General features: G+C 42.0%; 1 protein-coding gene across 1 annotated transcript; it reads right to left on the bottom strand.

Annotated features, from left to right (window-relative positions):
- Window positions 1-6,292: 6,292 nt before the first annotated feature.
- On the bottom strand, window positions 6,293-21,884 carry tspan7 (tetraspanin 7). Its single transcript, XM_014412837.2, has 8 exons — window positions 21,701-21,884; window positions 11,694-11,882; window positions 11,276-11,350; window positions 11,077-11,172; window positions 9,731-9,886; window positions 9,404-9,487; window positions 9,226-9,311; window positions 6,293-9,126 (listed from the first exon to the last, which is right to left on the bottom strand). Exons 1-7 carry the CDS (start codon window positions 21,764-21,766, stop codon window positions 9,243-9,245), a joined length of 735 nt encoding a protein of 244 aa, XP_014268323.1. The 5' UTR covers window positions 21,767-21,884; the 3' UTR covers window positions 6,293-9,126; window positions 9,226-9,242.

Below are 21,884 nucleotides of genomic sequence, written 5' to 3'. Positions count from 1 at the left end.
AGCACAGGCAGCAAGTCTACAGCAGTGACATCAGCAAATTATAAGCAGCAGTATAATAGAAGTATTCAGTGGTTCTTTATCTGTATTAAACGTTAGTATAAGTGTTTACTGTTGCAGGTGGAGGGGGTGTAGCCTGTGTTAAATACTTTATAAAGCTGGGTGTTTCAACGTTGGGGTGTGTCAAGTGCAAACAGTCATTACACAATTAATGCTTTAAGAAAGAGGGGGCAGTAATGTCCTGCAACATCTATCACTCAATTATCTTTGAATTTTAATTCCTTTTTCTCTTTGTGGATCAGGTTTTATTTGGTTTAATAGCACAGGGAAGTTGCCTGGTGTCCTCTTATGCTAATCATATACAGTATGCTTACAGTCTATAATACTGTCAACTTGTTTTTTCATAAAGCAATTTCTTTTTTTGGTGTATTTTGTGTACAAAATACCCATAATAGGCAGAAATACCATGGATACTGTGCATCTATGGCAACAAAAATGCAATTAAAGTAACAAAAAATGTGATTAGAGTACAGGTTTACTCGTTACTGAGTACCAGTCTCACACTAACAGAAATATAACAGGCCTGCTGAACTCCTCTCGGGGTAATTTAGTCCATAAACCAGGTGCAGCGCTGTCAAGGTTTGTGAGATTACGCTTAAAATCTGAACTGTTGCACCAGCCGGTTTCCAGCAGTGGTGGTGGGTAGCTGATTTTCGTCTGCCCTTCAGCTGCTGGTAAACAGGGGAACTCCCACACAGCCCCTGCATCAGAAATAGCCCAGCATTAGTACTTGATACACTAGGTGCACCCGGTGGGAGTCTGAAATCTGAGCTTTGGTAAACACTTCTGGCCAAGGTGAAACTGTACACACATGTTTTCCACATACCACCGTCAGCAAAAATAAAATTCCACCATGTTGACAGGCATTAAATCAAAATGTGTTAAATCAAAACAGGGATAAGCTCATATGAATGATGTTAGGATGTGTCGGAAGTTAAAGCACGGATAAAGGGGTGGCCTGAATCATGCTGTGTGTCTTGGAGATGATGTATGCGGGCACAGTTTGTTCTAGATTCTTTGTAAATGCATCAGCATTCAAGAAGTCTCACTCAGCAAGAATTGTGAGAATGTGAAGACAAAAACCTGTTTGCTGGGTTTCTGTCTCTCTGTGTTTCGTAATCTACCTACAGCTTCTCTTTGTTATGTCCCTTGTCATATCGTTTCCACCGCACACCCAGTGGTGGAGGAAGTATTGCTAATACCAATGAAACATACTTAAAGTATAAGAATCAAACTACTCACTATGTAAGCAGAAAGGTTGTGTGTCATTATTCTATTGCTCTATAACATATTATTGATTCATACTTATTCATATTAAGCAAAAACCAATTTGTACTTTTTTAAATTATAATGCAAAGGTTAGCATGACAAAATATATTTCCCTGTGAAATGCAGTATGAGCAAAAAGTAGCATATAAGCATTAATGTAATGCTGCTTTTGTTTATTTTTGACTTTCACTGTACTCTGTGTTTTATCATCTGTTTCAGTGCCCTAAACATATAAATAAATACAGCAATATGCAAAAGTATCAAGCCAGCCTTCATTTCTTTATATTTTGCTAGGAAAATGAGAACTAGGCGCAGAGATTTATTGAAACGTGCAAACATGTATGGAAATACAGTACACAAGGCCAAAAGAGAGTCTGTGCAGCTCTGACAAGCTTGAAAATCAATAGTTTGACCACCTTTATTCTTCAACACAGTAGTCTTCAGGTAGAGATCTCTGACATTCTTTAACAATCCTTTTGTTCTGTTCTCTGTTAAAATGATCCACACTGCTTCAGTAATGTTGAGGCCTGTGTTCCGGGGAGGCCAATCCATGGCTGACAGTGTTCCTTTGTGTGTTTTTCTATTCATCTATGCCCTTTACTGCATTCTCAGTGTGTTTGGGATCATTGTCATTCTTATCATTGTTTATCTGTTGTGTTTTAAGCCTGACATTTCTTCTTTTTCCTTTCAGTTTTCCAGTTTCCTCGAAAATCTTTTAAGGACACTCTGCACAGCATGCCGAGATGTGTAAAACTGTGTTTTTCATAGTCAACTAAAAACATGGGGGCAAATGATTTCTTTTTACAACATGCGACTAGTAACAAAGTGCCATTTCTTTGCTAAGTTGCCTCAACACTGGTTCATTCCTTGAGTTAGGTGCAATTTTTGTGCTTGAATGATTCATAGGTCAGTGTTAAATGGCTTAACAAACCCTGGAGAAGCCTGGAGAACTATCACTATCACAAATTAAAAGAAAGTCGAGCACCTTGGAAGGAAACTATAAAGAAAGGAGGGCGTCTCAAGATTTTTGCACAGTACTGTGCTGTAGAGTGAAGGCAAAATATTGAAGAAGTAAAAATGTGAATGCTTAAACAAAGGACCTTTTCTGGATAAAAGCAAATGTGCTTGGAGCCTTGTCCCTGTCCCACATCCCTCCCGCTCCAAAACTGCAAAGCCTCATGAAAACAAATGAACTAATCTTAGTGCTGCTTTGAAGATTAGCTGATCCCAGATCTAGTTAAGAAAAAAAAAAGAAACAGGTCAGCAGAGCAAATGTGCACCACTGCAGAGGAGAGATGTGAAACTGGAGCTGGCTTTGCTTTCTCAACAGACCTGTCAGTCATGGACCCCACCTCACTGAATTCCTCTATTCTACCGTGAAAGGCCTTTCCACTTGTCAGAGGACGTACCGCGCCTGAATGCAACAACCAAACCCGGATCAGTTCGGGAGAGTTTCTCGATTGTGTGTCATGTCAGGAGCTGAGCATCCACCGATTACGGCGGGTGTCATCATCATCCCCGAGGCTTCAAAGAGTAAGGGAGAGAGAGGAGATAGAGGAGGAGGGGGAGGTGGTTGGGAGAGAGGGTTAGAGTGGTGTGCTGAGCTATAGGAACAGGCAGCTTGAGTGGGAACTCTAGTACTTGTCATCACAACTGCATGTTGCTGAAAAGTGTGAGGCAGGGGTGTCTGAGTTAAGCGGGGAAGCTTGAGGCGAAGCAGCAACAGCAATTAGAACAACAACAGCTGCGAGAACAACAGCGACAACAGCTCCCATCACAAACAGACAGGTGGAATGGGGCAGGCCTCCTATTTTACTTTATAAGACAGTAAATAAGGCGTCACCGTGGGGTGCAGACGGTAGGGTGTGGGTGTGGGTGTGTGTCGAAGCAGTCAAAGTAATTCCTGTTGTGGATTTAATACGATTTTTAATCAGCCATTTAAAAAAACCCAACTTGTCTTTCATACTGAACCTCGTGCGCCGCTTAAGGCTGGCAGCCATCACTGAGACAAATCAGGAGCAGCGTCCAATGTAGCACATTAGCATTTACGACAATAAATGGGAACCTTCTAATGACATAATGTTTTCAGGTAAGAAGGACTTCAGATACTTGGGATACCACGACAGGGGTTTGAAAACTTTACAACAATACTGCAGTGAGTGATTTCCCTGTTTTTGTACAGTTGTTGGATTTCATGTAATATTGTAACTTATTTGTAAATTTTAAGCACATTTGGACTATTTAGTTACCCCAAAAGAATTACGTTAACACGCATTTCAAAGCTGTGGACTTTTGTGTTTTTAAAAGGCCTAAAAATAATGAAGCTGTTTGAGCGTCAGGAGGAGAATTTCGGGATTGCTGAATGTATCAACACCTTGCCACAGTGACCTTGGTTAAGATTGGTTTTTGGTTTTCTTTTCAGATTTCTGCATCTTTGAATTATTGAATAAAACATCTTACTGATGACTGTTTGTTGTGCAATGAACTCTCTAAAGTCTGCAGAGTAAACTGAACAGTGCAGTCATAAAACCCATGAAAACAATGACGTATGTCCCCGGCACAGGACAATGCGACTGCTAAAGCTCATCGGAGGAAAGCCGTCCTCAGTTTTAAATATGTCACTGTGCTTTTCCGACTTTGGTAGCGTCCCGATGCTTTTGAGAAAAGTCTCTGCCAAACTACAATAACTAGGTCAAGTCAAGCTGCTTAAAAGAAGGCTTAAAGTGAGGTAGATGCAACTTCATAGGGAAAGAGTCTTGTGCACACCATCGCATTTAGGGGAAAAATAGGATGCGGCATGGTTATACTAAGCTAAAATGAACACAGTCGTAGCAGTTAACTTTTTTTTCCATGATCGTTATTGCTCTAAACTGTTTAAGAGGGACATTGATTCAACTGTACGGTCATTTTGAGGCTTCAGGTATTGAACTTTATTGCAATACTCTGACCTAATTAACACAGCCCAACAAACGGGTTTTAAAGGATATTAAAAGAGACTTGAGGCTTTCCCACAGAGTCTGGTTATAATTTGCAGTCTGGGGGTGAGGGGGGGGGGGGGGGCGTGGGTGGAGAGGGGCCCCCCAACAACTCCTGACCTCAGTAGTTTTCTCTGACCGCCCTGCTGATCCACCGCGCACTCAGAGCGGTCACATTTCCGTCCGCTGGCTCATTTCAGAAGGCAAAGACTCTAAATTCTCCTTATGTTCTGTGTTTTCTTTTTTCTTTTCTTTCTTTCTTTCTTTTTTTTTTTTTTTAAAGTGGACTGACGATAAGCAGACTTATCTCCTCATAATTAGACCCGCTGCACTGCGCACACACCGACGCGCTCTGGAGCGGCGCTTTGTGTGTCTGCCGTGCGTGTGAGTAATAGCGCTTCCCCAGTGAATGCCTCCCTCTAGCCTATAACCCATTATGTGCAGTCGGGAGGCGGAGGCGAGGGCGAGGCAGGGCGCGGGAGGCAACGGCACGCACGCTCCATTAGCGGACCCACTGCCGCGCCGCTCTGCCGGTAATTTGCGTAACGAGATTGGAGCGAGCCCAGTCGGTCGGCGCGGTCTCCCCGCGAGTATCAGCCTCTCTTCCCCTATCGTCGCACCGCTTTTTCCGGCCTTGTTTCCGACGCAGCCCGCAGCAGCAGCAGCTGCAGCAGGGGAGGAAAACAGACACACAGAGACCGGGGAATGTGTGTGCGGCGCTTTGACAAATGCGGTTTCCCCTCCGTGTTTTCTCCCCCCTCCCTCCGCACGCTCTCTCTCTCTCTCTCTCGGTGAAATCTCTCCACAGTTCCGTTTTGAGCTGATAACCAGGCGCCATCATGTGGACGAGCACGGCGTGATAAGATAAAAGAAACGGCCACCTGCGCCGTTAGCGAGTGTGCAGCGATGCGGGAAGAGGGAGCTTTTGAAAGGACTGGAAGAACATAAGTGAAATTATTTATAGGATGAGATCACGTTTAATGGAAATTTACATTTTTGTTCATTTATTTTATTTTCATTTTACTTTTTAGGGGGTATTATTATAACACCATATAGGTGCTTGTCGTCTATTTAGCCTACGTTTAACATGTTGTTACTTTTAATCCGATCTTTTCTCTACTTCTCGTTTAAACCGAGGCCCTATACACTGGTCAAATTACGAGCCATCTAGTGAATCAAATACGGATTAGATATAATTTCCCAATTTTAAGTGAATATTTTTAGTGAACCGAGTGGGGATTTTTTCGTGTTAAATGGTAAATGGCCTGTATTTGCGCTTTACACATTCAGTCATCCACGCATTCACACACACATTCACACACTGGTGATGGCAATCTACATTGTTAGAAGAAGTCTTATGGAAACAACAGGAAATCATGATGCAGAAATGGCTACAATGCTGTGCAAAATTCTTAAAAGTCAAAAGCAATAAAAAATAAAATAGACTTTATTGTAGTTTTTCTTTTTTTGAAGTGGTCTTGAGGAGCAGTTCTGAAGGTATTTCAAAGTTTTTCTTTGGACATTGGCTACTTTTTCACTCATTTCCAGTGCAGTCCTTGCACCTGAGCGTTTTCAGAGGAATGTTTCTTTCCACTTAACACCGACCCATGACTCATTCAAGCTTAAAAAAGACACCCAATTCAAGGGATGAGCCGGAACAAATTGTAAATCGTATCTTTAGGCATTTTGTTACAAGCAGCATGTCACAAAACAAATAATATCTACAGCATGCAAAAGGTATCTCAAAGTCTTGTCACATTAAGAAATTTGAAAAAGTCCAAAAGAAACCTTAGAGATGCACCTTACTCTTCTTCACTGAAGACTCATCAGAAACGGTGTCAACGGAAGAGTGGCTGTCAATGTATGTTGCCATTTTCCCTGCAGCATATAAATAAATGAGGGATGGTTCAAACTTTTGCACAGTACTGTAAATGAAAAAAATCCCCAGTTACGTTTCTGTTGAAGCAAAATGACCACAGTGCAAACAAAAGTGTTATTCTGTATATTTATTGATAATAAGACCACTGATGGTGACTTAGTCGATAGTAGACGGCATGGTGCAGTTCTTCTTCGGGTGTCTAGTGACCCCATGTGTAAGCAGGATGGTATTACAATTTAGTATTTACAGGAAAAATATCAGTTCAGAGAAAGGTAAAGTAAGTTTAAGGGTGCTGGAAAACATACATTCACTAAATAAATATACAGTTTCAAAAGCAACAAGCTTTGAAAAGCCACAACCAAATACTGACCAAAACCGAATAACAACAGGATCCACAGAGTCTAGACGCTCGCACTCTCTCGCTTACACGCACGCTCAAAGTTACAGAGATAGTCAGCTACAGAGGAACAAAGTCTCACACGCACACGCATACCGAAAGAGAGATAAAAAAACCACTTGGTGAAAGTGTAAACTGAATGCCAACCGAACTCTAATAAATACACAGCTAAACTGCGCGTTACTCTCAACGAAACATCGGCCACGATTCTTTTTTTCAGTGCGGGGTCTTCCTATAAACTATTAAACAAATACAGCACAAAGTGTGGATTCAAAACTGTGACACAACATTTATACTGATTAGCATATTAGAATGAGAAACGGTATGTCATATAAATTACATTTCCGATACATATCTACAGCTGATGATGACGATGATTAAGCATGTTGCATGGCACCACACACAATACAGTAGATGAACACGTGTCTTCTTGCTAAATCTGGCATCCTTTGCCGTAGCAGACCGCTGACGTTAGCTCAAACCAGCAGAAAACAATTGGCGACCCTAATGATTCGACATGACACTAGCAAGCTGTAAAGCGCTGCTCTGCGAGCTCTTAACCACTAGAACGAAGCAAAAAGTAAGACGGGTCTCTTTAAAGCTAAAATCTGCCAGTAATTTCTACATTTTCTACATATAATAACACGAACACGAGTACTAAAACATCACTAAAGTGTCAGTATGCGTCATATAAGTGCTTGTTTCCCCTTGCAGACAACTTTCATCCTGTTTTCCATCTGTTCTCTATATCAGCAACACTCTAAATGTGCTTGCAGAGACTGTGTAAAAGTCAGGGCCTTTTTTCTGTATTTAATTCATATTCAGGTTTACAAGTATGACCCTCAAAAAACCCCAGCTGAAGCACATGTGGCCTTTGATTGCTCCTCAAAGGAAGCTGAAGAGCAGTAACCTTAACGATTACTAATTACTAGAGGTCTAATTCAGAGCCTGAAAAAACCCGGTCACACCAGTATTGAAGCAAAATCAGTACATTTAAATGAACTTGCAGTAGTGAAAAGATGTTTAGGTGACGTTTGCATGTTTTTCTGTTTTGGTTTTTTTAAATTTTAAACTGGATAGTCCAATTTTTTTCTTTAATATTTATTTTAACCCTCATCTACCAACCAAAAAATGTAGATACAGTTATCAGACAGCTTTCAATGGTATAATCTGTGTTTTGTAGAAACTGATTGAGTTAGCATCTACACTAATCTAAGGAGCTTGGAAAGACAAGCGTCTGGACTTCTTTAAGTTTCCTGGAAGACGTTTCACCTCTCATCCGAGAAGCTTCTTCACTTTTAAGAGCAACTAGTGAAGTCCTATGGGAATGTCCCCAAGAAGGTCATGGAACCTCTATTGATCCTCTACCTAATCACACGAGCCAAGGTGTGAAAACAGGTGTGGACCAAGGTTTCAGGTGAACCCACTGTGAAACCTAGCCCCACCCTATCATGTGATTTCCTGAGGTCAAAAAGCCCAGGATGTGAGTGGGCGTTAAGGCGTCTGGGAAGGGATCTCAAAACTGGATTATAGACAGTTGGTGTCGTAAACCACCACCTCTGTTCAACGCTGGTTGTTCACAGTGGACATAGATGGCTTCCTTAAATCCTCTTTCAAACCGCCTGTCTTCTCTGTCCGACATGGGAACATTGGCATCCTTGAAAGAGTGTCCTTTTCTTTTAGATGCAGAGATGCTATCTACACTAATATGCTAATTGGCAATTGGTGTGACCAGGCCTTTTAGACTGACCTCAAAGGTGTGACTCGCTGAACGGACTGCATTTCATTCCATGTAAAACTAATGACAGACTGTAAAATGTGCGCAAAGTTGACTGTTATTTTGTAGTTTGGTATTTGTATCCCACACTAAAGTTTCCAAATACCATTAAACCTGTGCCATTCATATTTAAACTACCTAAATACATTATTTTAGACAAGAAAAATATATCATGCTTTGTCTTAAGGTTAAAAATAATCTTTCCCCTTCTTTTTCGGCTTCCTCACTTTTCATATAAACCTAAAACATACTCCTCAGTGCATGTAATCAATTCACAAAGTGTCACAACCAAAGGATACACAAGGATGAGCGACAGCAAAGTCAAATGCAACAACTGAATCTACCTAGTAAAAGGATTGCTCTCAAGCTTTAGCAAAGTCATTTAGTACAAACATGTGCAGTGTTTTTTTTAAGCATGCTGCAGCCAACTGAGAAACCAAGTTTGAGCCCGCTCATCTACCCGAGACCAACACCGCTGTCCACTCAAGACAACTCTGGTCTACCTGCTTGCCGTGGGCCGTCCTGATCTGAGATACGTGCCGGTGAGCAACTTCTACATCGAGCCGCGATGGAACGTGTGGTATAGAAAGCTGTGGTGCAAGTGAGTCATGGAATGGTGCTTTACAGTAAGATACATTAAGATATTACATTAAGATCACAGGCAGAGAGATGGAGGGACGTAAATTCCAATTCGGATGTTGGGTAGAGTTTCAGGAATTTACTCTGGTCGTGTGTCAAGAGTCTTCGTCTCTAATTCTCTTCGACTCCCTCTCTGAAAGATAAAGAAGAGTTCACGTTGTAGAATAGAGATAACAACGTTTTTCTTTAAATTTACTTGGAGAGGTGATCTTTGGTTTTTAATGGCTCCTACCTGCCACCTCACATCAGCTACACCATCTCATACTGATTGGCTGTGATGATCCTGGACAGACAGCAGGCCAGCAGCATGCCAATCAGCTGAAAGACAGAAAAATCGGCGCGTTGAGGATTTATTTATACACCAAACACCAAACGTGCACGCCGTCACCTGCAAAAACCTCAAGTCCTACCTGTGAGAACGCAATCCCAAACGTCACTCCTGCGATAATGGCCATGTTGGTCTCCATGAAAGAAGTGACCAACTCAAAGCAGCCCTGGAACACAGGGGGCAGGTTAGTCCGCAGAGTGTACGGGGACATGTTATATGAGCAAATCAGAGGCAAGAAGGGTATGTGGGAACGTATCTGAGGCAGGTGTTAGTATATGGAGAAGGCAGGGATTTGAAAAGGCACGTGAGGACGTCTGATGTAAACATAGCTACCTTCTAACCTGTGAGTTTTATCGACTGTCTGACAGCAGATAGATGAGAAGGAGGAAAGCAGAATACAAAAACTGACCTGGTGGTACACCTTGCTCGGGGCTACAGTCGCGTTGCGAAGGTCTTCGAGGTGGCAGTCAGAGGAGTTGAAGCAGCAGCTGGCAGGAATGCCATTTGAGGGATAATACACGCTCTCAATCCAACTCGTGTAGTTATAAACGCCACAGCAACGCAGCTGAAGAGAGGCGGAAACGGAGAAAGATCAGAATTATCCTTCAATAAATCCACATTAACGACGAGTCAAAAATACAGTTTCCTTTGTTCAACAATTTCCCACATCTTCTTATGTACATCAACCATTCACACCTACACCCACTTCAGTGTCACCAATTAACCTAGTAAGCATTTTTTGGACTGTGGGAGGAAGCCAGAATACCCACCCTGACACAGGAAGAACATACACACTGTAATGTTGTAAGACAATGGGTGTTAACCACCACACCACCACGCAGCGCAGTGTCATTTCGTTTTCAGCAAACGCTGCTTACAAAGGAGTGAGTTCAGCATCAGACCGACACACTTCAAACGCATGAGCCGTGTATGGCAGCTAAGCAACAGTGCCCATTGTTAATAGTCTTATGCCTGATTTAGACACTTTGTAAATCTTTCTAGAAAGATTTCTCGGTCTACAGGAAATGAATTTCTCACTGCATGACATCCACTAACTGGGGTGGCGACGGTTTGACCCTCGGTTCTTTGAAGCCAGGCAAATGTGGGTTGTGCTGTAAAGGGCTTCGAGTCATGGATCTGATTATAATGTGATGTGGCTTTTTGTACACAAACAGTGCTTAAAAAACAATTGTTTGATTGGCTTTGTTGGCAATAAGAAAAATAAAACGTGTACTGACATCTGTGAACCTTTAGCTTTAGTCGCGTGTTTTGATTTTCTGCTGCTGGATTCTTTAGCTGTTCATTCCTTCTTTATTAGCTTATGCTAAGACTATTTTTTTCATATCCTCTCTCTCTTTCTCATCCCATCTCTTGCTCCTTTCCTGCTCCAAACGCATCACATCAGCTGGCAGAGGCGTGTTCTTTCCACAGTTAAATCAATCTGATTTTGCCACAGTCCCTATGTGCGAGCCAATCATTTCCGTCCTGTCAAGATTTTTTAAAACTGTTATTTCCCCTGCTGCTGTCAGCTGTCATTGCAGTGTCAAATCAATGCAAGCCTCCTCTACCCTCTTTAACTCCAGTTAAAGAGGGTCTCATGAGTAGTCCTACCCTACCCCCCAGAACTCCACAATCATCCTTAACCCTTTGCTCCACTGTCATAAGCATATGTAGACTCCAACGGTGGCGGTGGGGAAAAATACCACTTTAAAGTGACGATGTCTCATTTATTTAATCTTGAGGATGAGGGCTCACCTTGTGCTGCAAGTTATCGACGGCACGGCTCGCCTCATCCTCGGCATTGTAGTGCTTCACCGCTTCGGTGTACGTTCTGCGGAAGGTTCCCTTGATCTGCGGTTTAGGGGCGATCGTAAGCACAGGCATTAACAAGAGAAAGGCTGTTTACTGAGCTACAGTCTTAAAAAAGAAAGAAAATTGGTACATGCATACTGACCTCGTGGCGAAACACAAATCCAGAGATGCCCGCCACTAACTCAGCGAGGAAGACGAGTGACAGAAACATGGCATACTGCAGAGAAGGAAGGGAAGGAGGAGGGAGATTTGCATAGTTAGTGTGAAAACCCTCTGCTTTAGATGAATATCATTTGCCTATGGTTGTACTACTACACAACACACACACACACACACACACACACACACACACACACACACACACACACACACACACTCCAACACATTTACTTGACTGTCATTAATGGAACAAAGTGCCCTGCAGCAACCCCTCTGTGGGATAGCGGTCAACCATTATTCCCTGTATAATGTGACCTGAAGCTAATTAATCAGCATCGACACCATTCACTGCAACATAACACCCCCTCCACCCTCCCCCTCCTCCTCCAACAGCCTCTCACCAGCTTCAGCATCCATGGGCTTCCTCTGCAGGTGGCGAAGCAGCCAAACAGGCCGAAAACAATGATGACTGTCCCGGTGCCGATGAGGACGTATGGGGCGTTGGTGGAGTTGTCGGCTATCAGAGAGATGTACGGGCCCAACATCAGCTTCCCCCATACTCCCACCGCCAGCAGGATAGCTCCTGTTATCTAAAGGGTGGAGGTTGTGAGCGAGACAGATGTTAAACAGAGAAGCACGGAGAACAAGAATGAAATTTGCGGAGCAGGCCTTTATTGCTGCACCTCTGCGATATCATGGTTTACAAAAAGTTGTGTTTTAGCGCCACGGCAACAGGGAGGAGGAGGAAGGGGATCAATACAGAACAAGAAAGGAGTGCAATTAGAGTAAGGAGGAGGAGACGGGATCACCTGCTTTACACACACACACACACACACACACACACACACACACACACACACACACACACACACACACACAGCAATACACAGAGGAAGAGAGAAAAGGAAAGAGGACAAATCAAAGAAGCTCTTTGATCCGAGGCGAGACGCTTCCTCCTGTTGCGCCTCTCTTAGCATTTCAAATGAAGGCTACGGATAAAAGAGCGTGTTGTACGAGGCAGCTGAAGCGGCGTGTGTCTCAGCTGGGTATGTCTTGCTGGCATCAGAAAGAGAGCGGGGTGTGGAACGGCTGCTGATGAGCTGACTCCAGCGAGGGCCAACTCATCATCCTAACCTCCTTTCTTCCAAGAGGAGGCTGTTCGCCGTCCTGCTGCCATGGCCCTCTGACTGGAGGGGGAGCAGCCTGTACAAAATGTCTCTGTGCAGCCTGAAACCTTTAAAGCTAATGAGAGAAATACACTCGGCTCTCTGCGGTTCCCTCTTAGCTATTAGTCACTGATGCAGAAGCGAAACAGAAATGATTAACAGCAATACGGAAACCGGGGCTGCCTGTAAATTCAGAAAAGCCTCCGCAGGTTAATGGTGGTGTTAACAACATTTACACTTTGCCCCCTTGGCAGGGTGCACACACAATGCCTCGACAAAGGTCTTTCACCGTGACTAATAGCCAGCCTGTGCTTTGACTGAGCTGCTTTGTTCTGACTTGTTTGTTTGCAGGTTTTGAGCAAACCTTAGGTGTCCTTTTGACCTGCAGCTTCAGAATATAATAATAAAATGCAGTTGCGGAGTAAAATGGCTCAACGTAATTGTTGCTCAAGCAAAAATGTGCTTATGAATTTTCCTATCAGCATCATGGCACGCCCAGACAATGAGGTCAGCTACGGCCTACGGAGAGGCAAAGCACTTTAACTGAACTAGCGCTGTATCTTCAAATTCCTTGTTTGAGGCTGTAAAAATAATTTGCATGAGTGATTCATCCAATAACCCCTGGGACAGACTGCCGACCTGTCCAGGGTGTACCCCGCCTCTCGCACCGTGACAGCTGGGATAGACTCCACGCATCCACGACCCTGAATGGGATAAGTGTGAAAAAAATGGACGGCTGGATGGTTCTACCCATTATGTGTTCGATGCATCATGCAGCAGCATTGGGTCTGACAATGACTATTTCAGCACTTTACTCCGTGCATGCACATAAGTTGACTTGTGCTGTCTTTAAATCATTTGCACTGTAACAACACACAAAGCACTACAAATTGACATATTGTAACTTTAAAGTTGATCTCAGTACAAACATGAGGCAAGAACTGATGAATGATTAATTCAGTTTCTCGCTCTGTTTTGGTCTCTATCAAATAGCTGTCTTGTTATCTGCTCTACAATATTAACCACTGAGCTGCATAATTTATCTGACCCCAGTTTCATGGCGAGCATGCAGTGAAATGTAGCTCAATCACAGCTTTTTTGGCTGATACCAGTCTCACAGATTTGGAAAGAAGGTTGTTGAAAGCAGTGAGACTAAACCAAACTGTTAAAGTCACAAAACAAAAAGCTAAAAGACGCTAAAGAGCTGCAGAATCTCTGTGGCTTCATCACTACAACTCATATTATATACACTCATCCAATTATTAGTAATAGAGTAATGCTCATTATATGTATAATCAGGTGTAAGTAGGCAAGGAAAAAGACTTTTGGCAGCAGAAGCCTTCTGGTTTCCATCTGTGTGTGCTTATGGTTCTATTGACTATATTATGTAAACTAATTATGTTCGAGCAGGCTTGCAGGTAAACAGTCCATGTGGAGAGCAAAAGCAGGATGGCATTTGACAACTATGATCTTTTTTTTTTTTGAAATACCTTAAAACAGAAATCTTTTACAGTCATTTAATCTTGACTAAATAATAAAATTCAACACATTTTTAGGCAACTTTCTGTGACATATGCATGGCTGTCTGTCGCCCTTATGAACTTGAATTGAACACTCTACAAATGAGAGACTTCAGAGCAGGGATTTCAAACTCATTTTTAATTGTACAGCCCACTTTGACTTTAAGTGGACCGGACAAGTGAAACTATATTATTATTATTATTCTTTGTTTTTCTTGATTGATGAACATTTTCTTCTTTTTCTTAACAGAAATCTCTATAATAGACAGTGAAAAACAGTCATTTAACTGTTTATCTATTACTTCGCTGCTTTGGTGCCTTATGAATGGCTGTGGAGGAGGTCTTTATCAGAGGAACAAGCGGTAAAACTTGTCATTTTTGTAAAGTACAAAAATTTATGTTCAACATCATATTTTCAGTCATCCAGTGGACCAGATTGGAGTCTTTGCGTGGCCGATTCTGGGCCCTGGGCCGTATGTTTGACGCGCCTGCTTTAGACCATCAGCAAAAAAATGATCGATTCGCCTACCTCTGTAATGCGATAATAATCGACGCAATTACATTTTGTTGAGAGACTGTTTTCGGACACTTTATAGATGGACGCTTCAAATTAAATAATTGACAAAGAAATGCACTTCATCACTTCACTGATGCAAAAATCATTTTAAAAATCCAATAGTGCCATAAAGCAGCTGTGGACAGTGATTTGCAACATTACCCCCTGAAAGCCAATACAGTGGAGAGAACATTTCTGGTTCATAAAATCTATTTTTTTCCCCTCCGCACTCTCAATTTAAATCTATACTGGAAAACCAGAGGACACTGAAAGCATTCAGATAACACAATGTGATATAAAGAAAGATATATGGGCTTCGAAATGTGGAAAGGAGAAAAAAAGCAGCATTTTTAAGAGGCTCCACAGATGCAAAAGTTTAAACACTATGACTAAATGGGACAGGCCTGCTATTATACTGTCATAATAGCAGACCTAATAAAAGAAGGTACAAAGTGTTGGCTAAACTGATGCAACTTAACATATGTAAGCAAGCTGTTTTTTTCAGTTCCCTGCTCAGCTGAACTGAAGGACTGCGGGCTGATGATTAGATTCTTTAGTAATGACAGCTACTCTTTCTATTAACAGTGAATCTAATAGCCAGAGCAGACTGTCATTCCGGAGAACAGTCCTCTTGATGACGATCTACTCACTGTTTATGGCCATCAGCGACAAAATGTCTCTCCTCAAAAGAGCCGCTGCCGCTGCATACCAATAAATGATCATCTTGTCACTGCTAAAGTGCTAATTTTAAAGTCAACTGGGAAATCAAGTCAGAGAAGCATGGGGCAAAATCGTCTCGACTTCACTTCTGCTGCTGAATTTCAAACACCTCTGCCTCCTCCTCCTTCTCCACCCCCCTCCACCCACCCACCCTCGGGTGTTTTGTTTGAAATTCAATGCCCGACTGGCCACCCTGGTTCCAGCACAGAGTTTAAAACAGGTCACCCTCCTCTCTCTTCCCTCCTCCTCCTCCCTTCATCGGCCTCATAAAGAAACAGAAGGTGCAATGACAAAATATATGACTCCACCACCTGCTCTGCGTTCCCCAGCCCAGTATGTGCACACCCATGTATGTGTGTTCTTCCCAATTATGACATTATTTGCCACGAGAAACCCATAGAAACACTTCTTCTGCACTAAATGCGGTGCCAGCGCTCTCTCCGAGCTCTGCCCTAAGGGGCTGAGGACACCCAGTGAGCCGCGAGACTCTTCTGCACTTTTGGCGCACGAAGCATGAAACCTGAAGCTGTTGATGTAAGGGAGTGCTAAAAGACCATCCAATCCAGACTAAATATAAAAGTTCACACGCGTGACACCGGTGCATGTCTACAATGTAGGAAGACACAGCACAACTCTTCTATTCAAGAGTTTTTCGACTACAGATCCTAACTCGAAGGGCTGATCTCAGCTTTAACGACGTTCTACAAAGTTAGGGTTAATTCAGTTAGGATTTATTCAGGTTTTGCTCAAAGGAAAGTATTGAAGCTTTTGGGTTTTCTTTTTTAGCTTTCTAGGGTGAATGTTCAGGGTGAGTGCAGAGGGGAGCTTTTAGATCATTTCCCCCTGGCTATATCTGGCTGCTACCAAAAAGACAGACGGGAATAAGTCTGTAATGCGCAATTATGGCTAAAAAAGATCAGTCACACAGTACTGTGTTCAGTGCTGCCTTATGTTTGTACTGTTCCCTGCATGATCATATTTGAAGACTGGGCTGATAATCAAAAGGTAAACAGAGGAAAATCCAAAGCACTGCAAATCAAACAGAGATAGCATTTCACTCCTCACTTCACGGATTAATCGCAAACGAATTTATCTCAAAATTTGGTTTTAGCGATTCCTTGAGTGATCTGCCGTTTCAAATCCTCGGGAAAAGTAGTATAAGGAGTGTTAAATACAACTGAGCAGAATCAATTTTTTTTGTATTATTTTCGAATCGGAAAAAGAATTTGCAGCTTAACACCCTAGTAAAAAAAGAGCTGGCAGAAATATTGATTGTGCACTACAAATTTAAGGCTTTTGTAGCGCTGTGTTGGTTTGCATAATTTGTATTTGCGCTTTCATTATTAAGCGTGTAAAATATTCAAACAACTCTAACAAGCTTGAATTTGGTATGACAACCTTTATGCTTCAACACAGCCTGACCCCTCTTAGATATGTTTTCTTGTTATTTCTTGTTGAGGCCCGGGCTCTGGGGAGGCCCATCCATGACAAGATCTCTAACAACACTGGCGAAAAAGCCACCCCAAACCACGACAGAGCCTCCGCTGAGTTTTACAGATGGCTGTAGACACTCATTGTTTTGTACATATTGTCCATGATCTTAACCAAAAATTTCACATTTTTATTTATTGTTCTATAAGATGTGTTGCCACTGATTTTTAGTCTAGTTCCTGACAGCCTTTTAGGCATTTTTCATGGATTCATTAATAAATAAATGGTAATAAATCAAGTGCTTTAACAAAGTGAGTTAGGTGCCTTTTATTATAGTTGAATGACTCATTGGCAGTGTTGGGACTAACGCGTTATTAAGTAATGCGTTACAGTAACTACGTTATTATTGTGGTAACGAGCACGGTAACTAGTTATTATGCCAAAACCAGGAACGCGTTACTCGTTACTGGGATTTAGATAGGGTCGTTATTCGTTACTTCGTGTGGTGGCTATCACGGAGCTTCCACAGATTCAGTAACATTAGCAAGTGGTGGAGGCCAGCAGGTGGATGAGGGAAAGGGGAGGCAAGAGGGAGACCCGAAGCGACTGCCGGTCCGAGTGTCAGGTGAACTGAACTTCAGGTAAGAAGTTATGACCTGTAGTCCATCTGGGTCAGACATAAACCAAGTTTATTTTCGTTGTGCTGACTTTTTCCTACTGGGTACTAGCTAGCATGAGGGAGTTTCTATACAGCTGGGTGGGTGCTATGATGTTACTGATGTTGAACTTTGTTTTGTTCATAAGGTTAAATATTAGAGTTGCCAACCGTCCCCTAAAAACGGAATCATCTCATATTCAGAGAAAATATTACGCGTTTCATATTGAGGTGAAAAGGAACGCGATTTGTCCCGGACTTCAGCTACAATGAAAAAGATACAAAGGTGGAGTTATTCTGTGTCTTTGCTGCACAGCTGCCTCTTCTCCTCTCATCCTCTCACCCTCCCTCTCCTGTTTCTACTTCAATCATTAAACTGATCAATGATCAGCTGATCGACTTTTCTCTCTTGTTTGTTTATCGCCCACAGAAAGGCGAAACCAGCTGATGTCGCGGTAAACAACAGCAGCACGTTGAAGCTTGATCAGCTGATGTTAGAATTTAATTAATATTAATTTCTAGTATCAGCTGATGTTTGCTGGAGCCACAGCTGTAAACCTGCTGGTCATGATGTCGGTTTGAATATGTGATGAGAGGGAAACATGAAGATGAAACCAAGAGATGTCCTTACTGAATCATCAGAGCTGTGATGGAGAAACAGGTTTACCTTTTAGGTGACATGAATGAGTTGAAGGGAAGTTATGAACTGTTTCTGAGAGACAAATAACACCAGGATCCTTTTTTCATGTAGCTGACAGCTGGTAACTGTGCAGGGGCGGGTCTAGCAAAGTCTTACCAGGGGTCCATGTAGGGCGTTAACAGGGAAAGGGGGGCACAAAGAAATACTTTCTTATTCTCATTTAAAATGTCTCGCTTTTAAAAAACAATTATCTGAGTCTTACAACAAACGATTGATAGATTGATACATTGATACATATATACCATGAAAACAGTGTACATCACTGTCACAACAGTGTTTGTTTTCATTCAAAGGCTTTATGATTTTTCCTATGTCCTGGGCCGATTTTTTTGTCCCAGTCCAGCCCTGTATGCAGCTCATCTGCAGTCTGGTGTTACCTACATCTTCCTATTCAGAAGGCAGAATTTCCGAGTTCTGAGTACAATCGAAAGCACCACGACTGCAGTTTTTGTGTTGGATGTAAAAAGCGCACATGACGCTGTGACGTAGGCTAGAATCATAGCGGCGGTCAACAACGGTCTAGGCGTGGGATTTCTCTCGTGGAAATGTGCACATTATCTTTTCCTTTCTATTGGTAGGTGGCACAGTGCACTTGTGGCAAGTAAGCAAGCTAGAAGACTGGCAAAGTTATGGAAGAAACACATTAACAAGAGAATTCTGAGTAAAACCAAAGTTACTTTCCCTAGTAACTAGTTACTCTGAAAGTAACGAGTAACTTGAAGTAACTGAGTTACTTTTGAGAGAAGTAACTAGTAATGTAACTAAGTTACTAATTTAAAGTAACTTACCCAACACTGCTCATTGGTAATTATTTTGTGGCTTAACAAACAAAAATATTCCTCTGAAAATGGTCAGGTGCATGGGCTGGCAGCCAGTGTCCAATGACAAACTCTGAAAGACCTTCAGGAAGTCATTTTTAAAAAAATGACAAGAAGGTCTGGCTGCTCAGAAAAAAAAAGAAGAAAGATATAAGAGATGGCTCAAGACTTTTGCACAGCACTGTATCATACAACACAACAGCACAAACCCAAAGGACAACCCTAAAATTACAACTCTTCTGCATAGCCAGCAACTGAAATTGGAAAAATAAAAAAACCCTAAAACAATTATGTAGTCTATATATTATTGACTGATGTATATTGAAACACATTTGAATGATATTTCAATATAAATTAAATATCTTGTTCTGTCTTCTTCGGTGGGAGGATTTAATGAATTTCCCTCTTTATGTTATATTAAACTGAATATTTTGAGTTTATGGACTGTTGGGCAGACAAAAAATACTCTTTTTCTAAGTGTTTGCTACATAAAACAATAATTTGGAGTAATTGCTTATTGCATCACCGCTTTCAGCAAAGTGCTGGATATTTACATCCTTTCACAACCACAACAAAACAGGGAGTCAACAAAACTAATAAGCAGTATCTGCATTAACGTCACATTTAAAGCTAACAGGTATTTTACTGCTAACAGGAACGCTGTATCTCAATATGACACTGCCACTGTGTATTTACAATCCACTATTTCAGATAGAAATACTATCCTGTTGACTACACCGCACTTATATTTGTTATGCAGCTCTACAGATTATGATTTAAAAGCTGACAAAGCGCATATAAAACACACACACAACAGTTTTTATGTGGTTAGTTAAACCACACAAATCTACATTTAAATGAGTGGAACTAGTTCTGCTGCTTCAAACAGCAACACTGAAATACAGCAATAATTATGAAGTAGCGGTAAAACAATGTGAGGCTGACAGAGCTTACAGACCTTTTACTTTTCTAAGCTCATTTTTGCTCTGCAGTTGAGTATTTCACAGCGCTACATAATGCCAAAATATGTCATCACAAGCAAGACTCCTACATTGTAAAAAATAGGGATAAGGACAAGAATCGATACAGCATAGTACAGAGACACAAAATAAATAAATAAATTAAAACACTATGAAGAAGAAGACTCGTCTCATCTGACAGGAGGCAATCTTTCTGCAGGCAGTCGCAGTCTGACTCAGACTGACTGCATTTAATCTCAAATTGCTGTCTAATTTATAAATGCAGACAGGTTGCCAACATGCTACCATCAGTCTGAATGACTCTTTATCAATTAGTGCAGTTTCGACACAACTTGGTGCCCCTGGTTGTATCCTGGTTACATTCCTGTAGAACAGAAAGGTTGGTGAGCACAAATATAATAGTTAAATGTGGGTTTATGTCTATGCAGACAGCAAAGGATGTGTGATTTTTGATCATTTATCACCGATAAACGCTGTATTATCAGAAACAGATTGCATGTAATTGCTAACTTGAGCCCCTGATGCTGTCTTACAACATTTATTCCAGGTTTTAGTCAGAGTGTTGACAATATCATTTTGAAGACAAAAAGAAGTGAGATAACGTTATCTTATTGGATAAAACAGATCCTGAGTGTTTAACTTTGAGGACCTTATTTGCGATCGTAAAATCGCAATATTTAATATCATAAACCCTAAATCAACCCTTAGTTATTCTCTAACGGACTTATACTGCTGGGGATTTCCATGATGCACTGAGTGTTTGTCTTTCTCTCACCGAGTGTTTATGCACCACTCTGCAATTAATTATGAGATATTATTAATCTCTGGCTATCTTCCACAGCACGTCCTCTGTCTTGTCTCCATACCCTCACCCCCAACTGGTCGTGGCAGATGGCTGCTCCACTCTGAGGCTGGTTATGGTGGAGGGGTTCTTCTTGTTAAAAGGGAGTTTTTCCTTCCCACTGTTGCCAAATCTCTTGCTCACAGAGGGGCGTCTGATTGTTGGGGATTTCGCTGTATTACTGTAGGGCCTTTACCGTTACATAAATAAAATGAACATCACAAAATGTAAAAAATAATTTTTTAAAAATCGCAATATGGTAGAGTGAAGTGTTGCGACGATAATATAGCGGGATGTCTGGTGAGCGCCACCTTTAGTAATAAGTAATTAGTACACAATGACTCGTTTTAAATTTGATGCCTTCACGCATTAATATGAATCAGCTAATCGCATATTTTTGGTAGTTTATTCATAATTTGTAGTCCTTTATGTAACGTTTGAGTCTGGAGCGCAACAGAGTAGCATCATGTGCACTTGTTTCTGACGATGAAGTAAAAATAAATTCCACCACTGAGGCTACACCGACGGTGCGAGGGCCCTTTAAGAATCTATACCAGCGACCCCGAAATCTATAGTATGTGGCCGGGGAAAATGGGCTCTAACCAGGGCCTCATTGCACAGACCAGGCCCTTAACGCCGGAGTTAAACCATCGCAGTGATGTTAACATCATCCACCTCGCTAACTGATACCAACCATGATGCTATATGTGATATAAGCTACGCACTGACGCCCAGCAGCCAAAACGGGCTGTGTGTAACCTTAACCCCCGTTACATAGCCCGCTAGTAGATAACAAATGTCCCACAGACGCCGAAATAGGCGGCTTTATTTCACCTGTGTGGATTAATATCAAAATTGAGCGTTTATTCAAACGACGGAATGGATCCGTCGATGATGCTGGCACTGTCCACTCCTTCATCGCGCACAACAAAAACAGAGCAGCGGCGGATTGAGATGGACTGACATCTTCCTCCGCAGGGTATTTCTTTTGTGTTTAAGAGGATAGAAAAAGGCTACCTACCCAAAATACGAACGAGTACACGATGAGGAGAGTTTTAAGGCAGGTGATGACCGGTTTGGTCTCCATTGTGGATCTACGCTGGACCCGCTGTGGTAAAAATTAACGGGAGCAGAAAAAAACAGAAACGTCTCCTGCGAGCTGTCGCGTTGCGCCCCTGCTCTGATGCAGCCGCACGGCGTCACTA

This window comes from Maylandia zebra, linkage group LG16 (genome assembly GCF_041146795.1).
Source record: "Maylandia zebra isolate NMK-2024a linkage group LG16, Mzebra_GT3a, whole genome shotgun sequence".
In the NCBI taxonomy this organism is placed as follows: Eukaryota; Metazoa; Chordata; class Actinopteri; order Cichliformes; family Cichlidae; genus Maylandia; species Maylandia zebra.
Note: the sequence above shows the minus strand (reverse complement) of the source record. Positions and strands in the feature narration are given on the sequence as shown.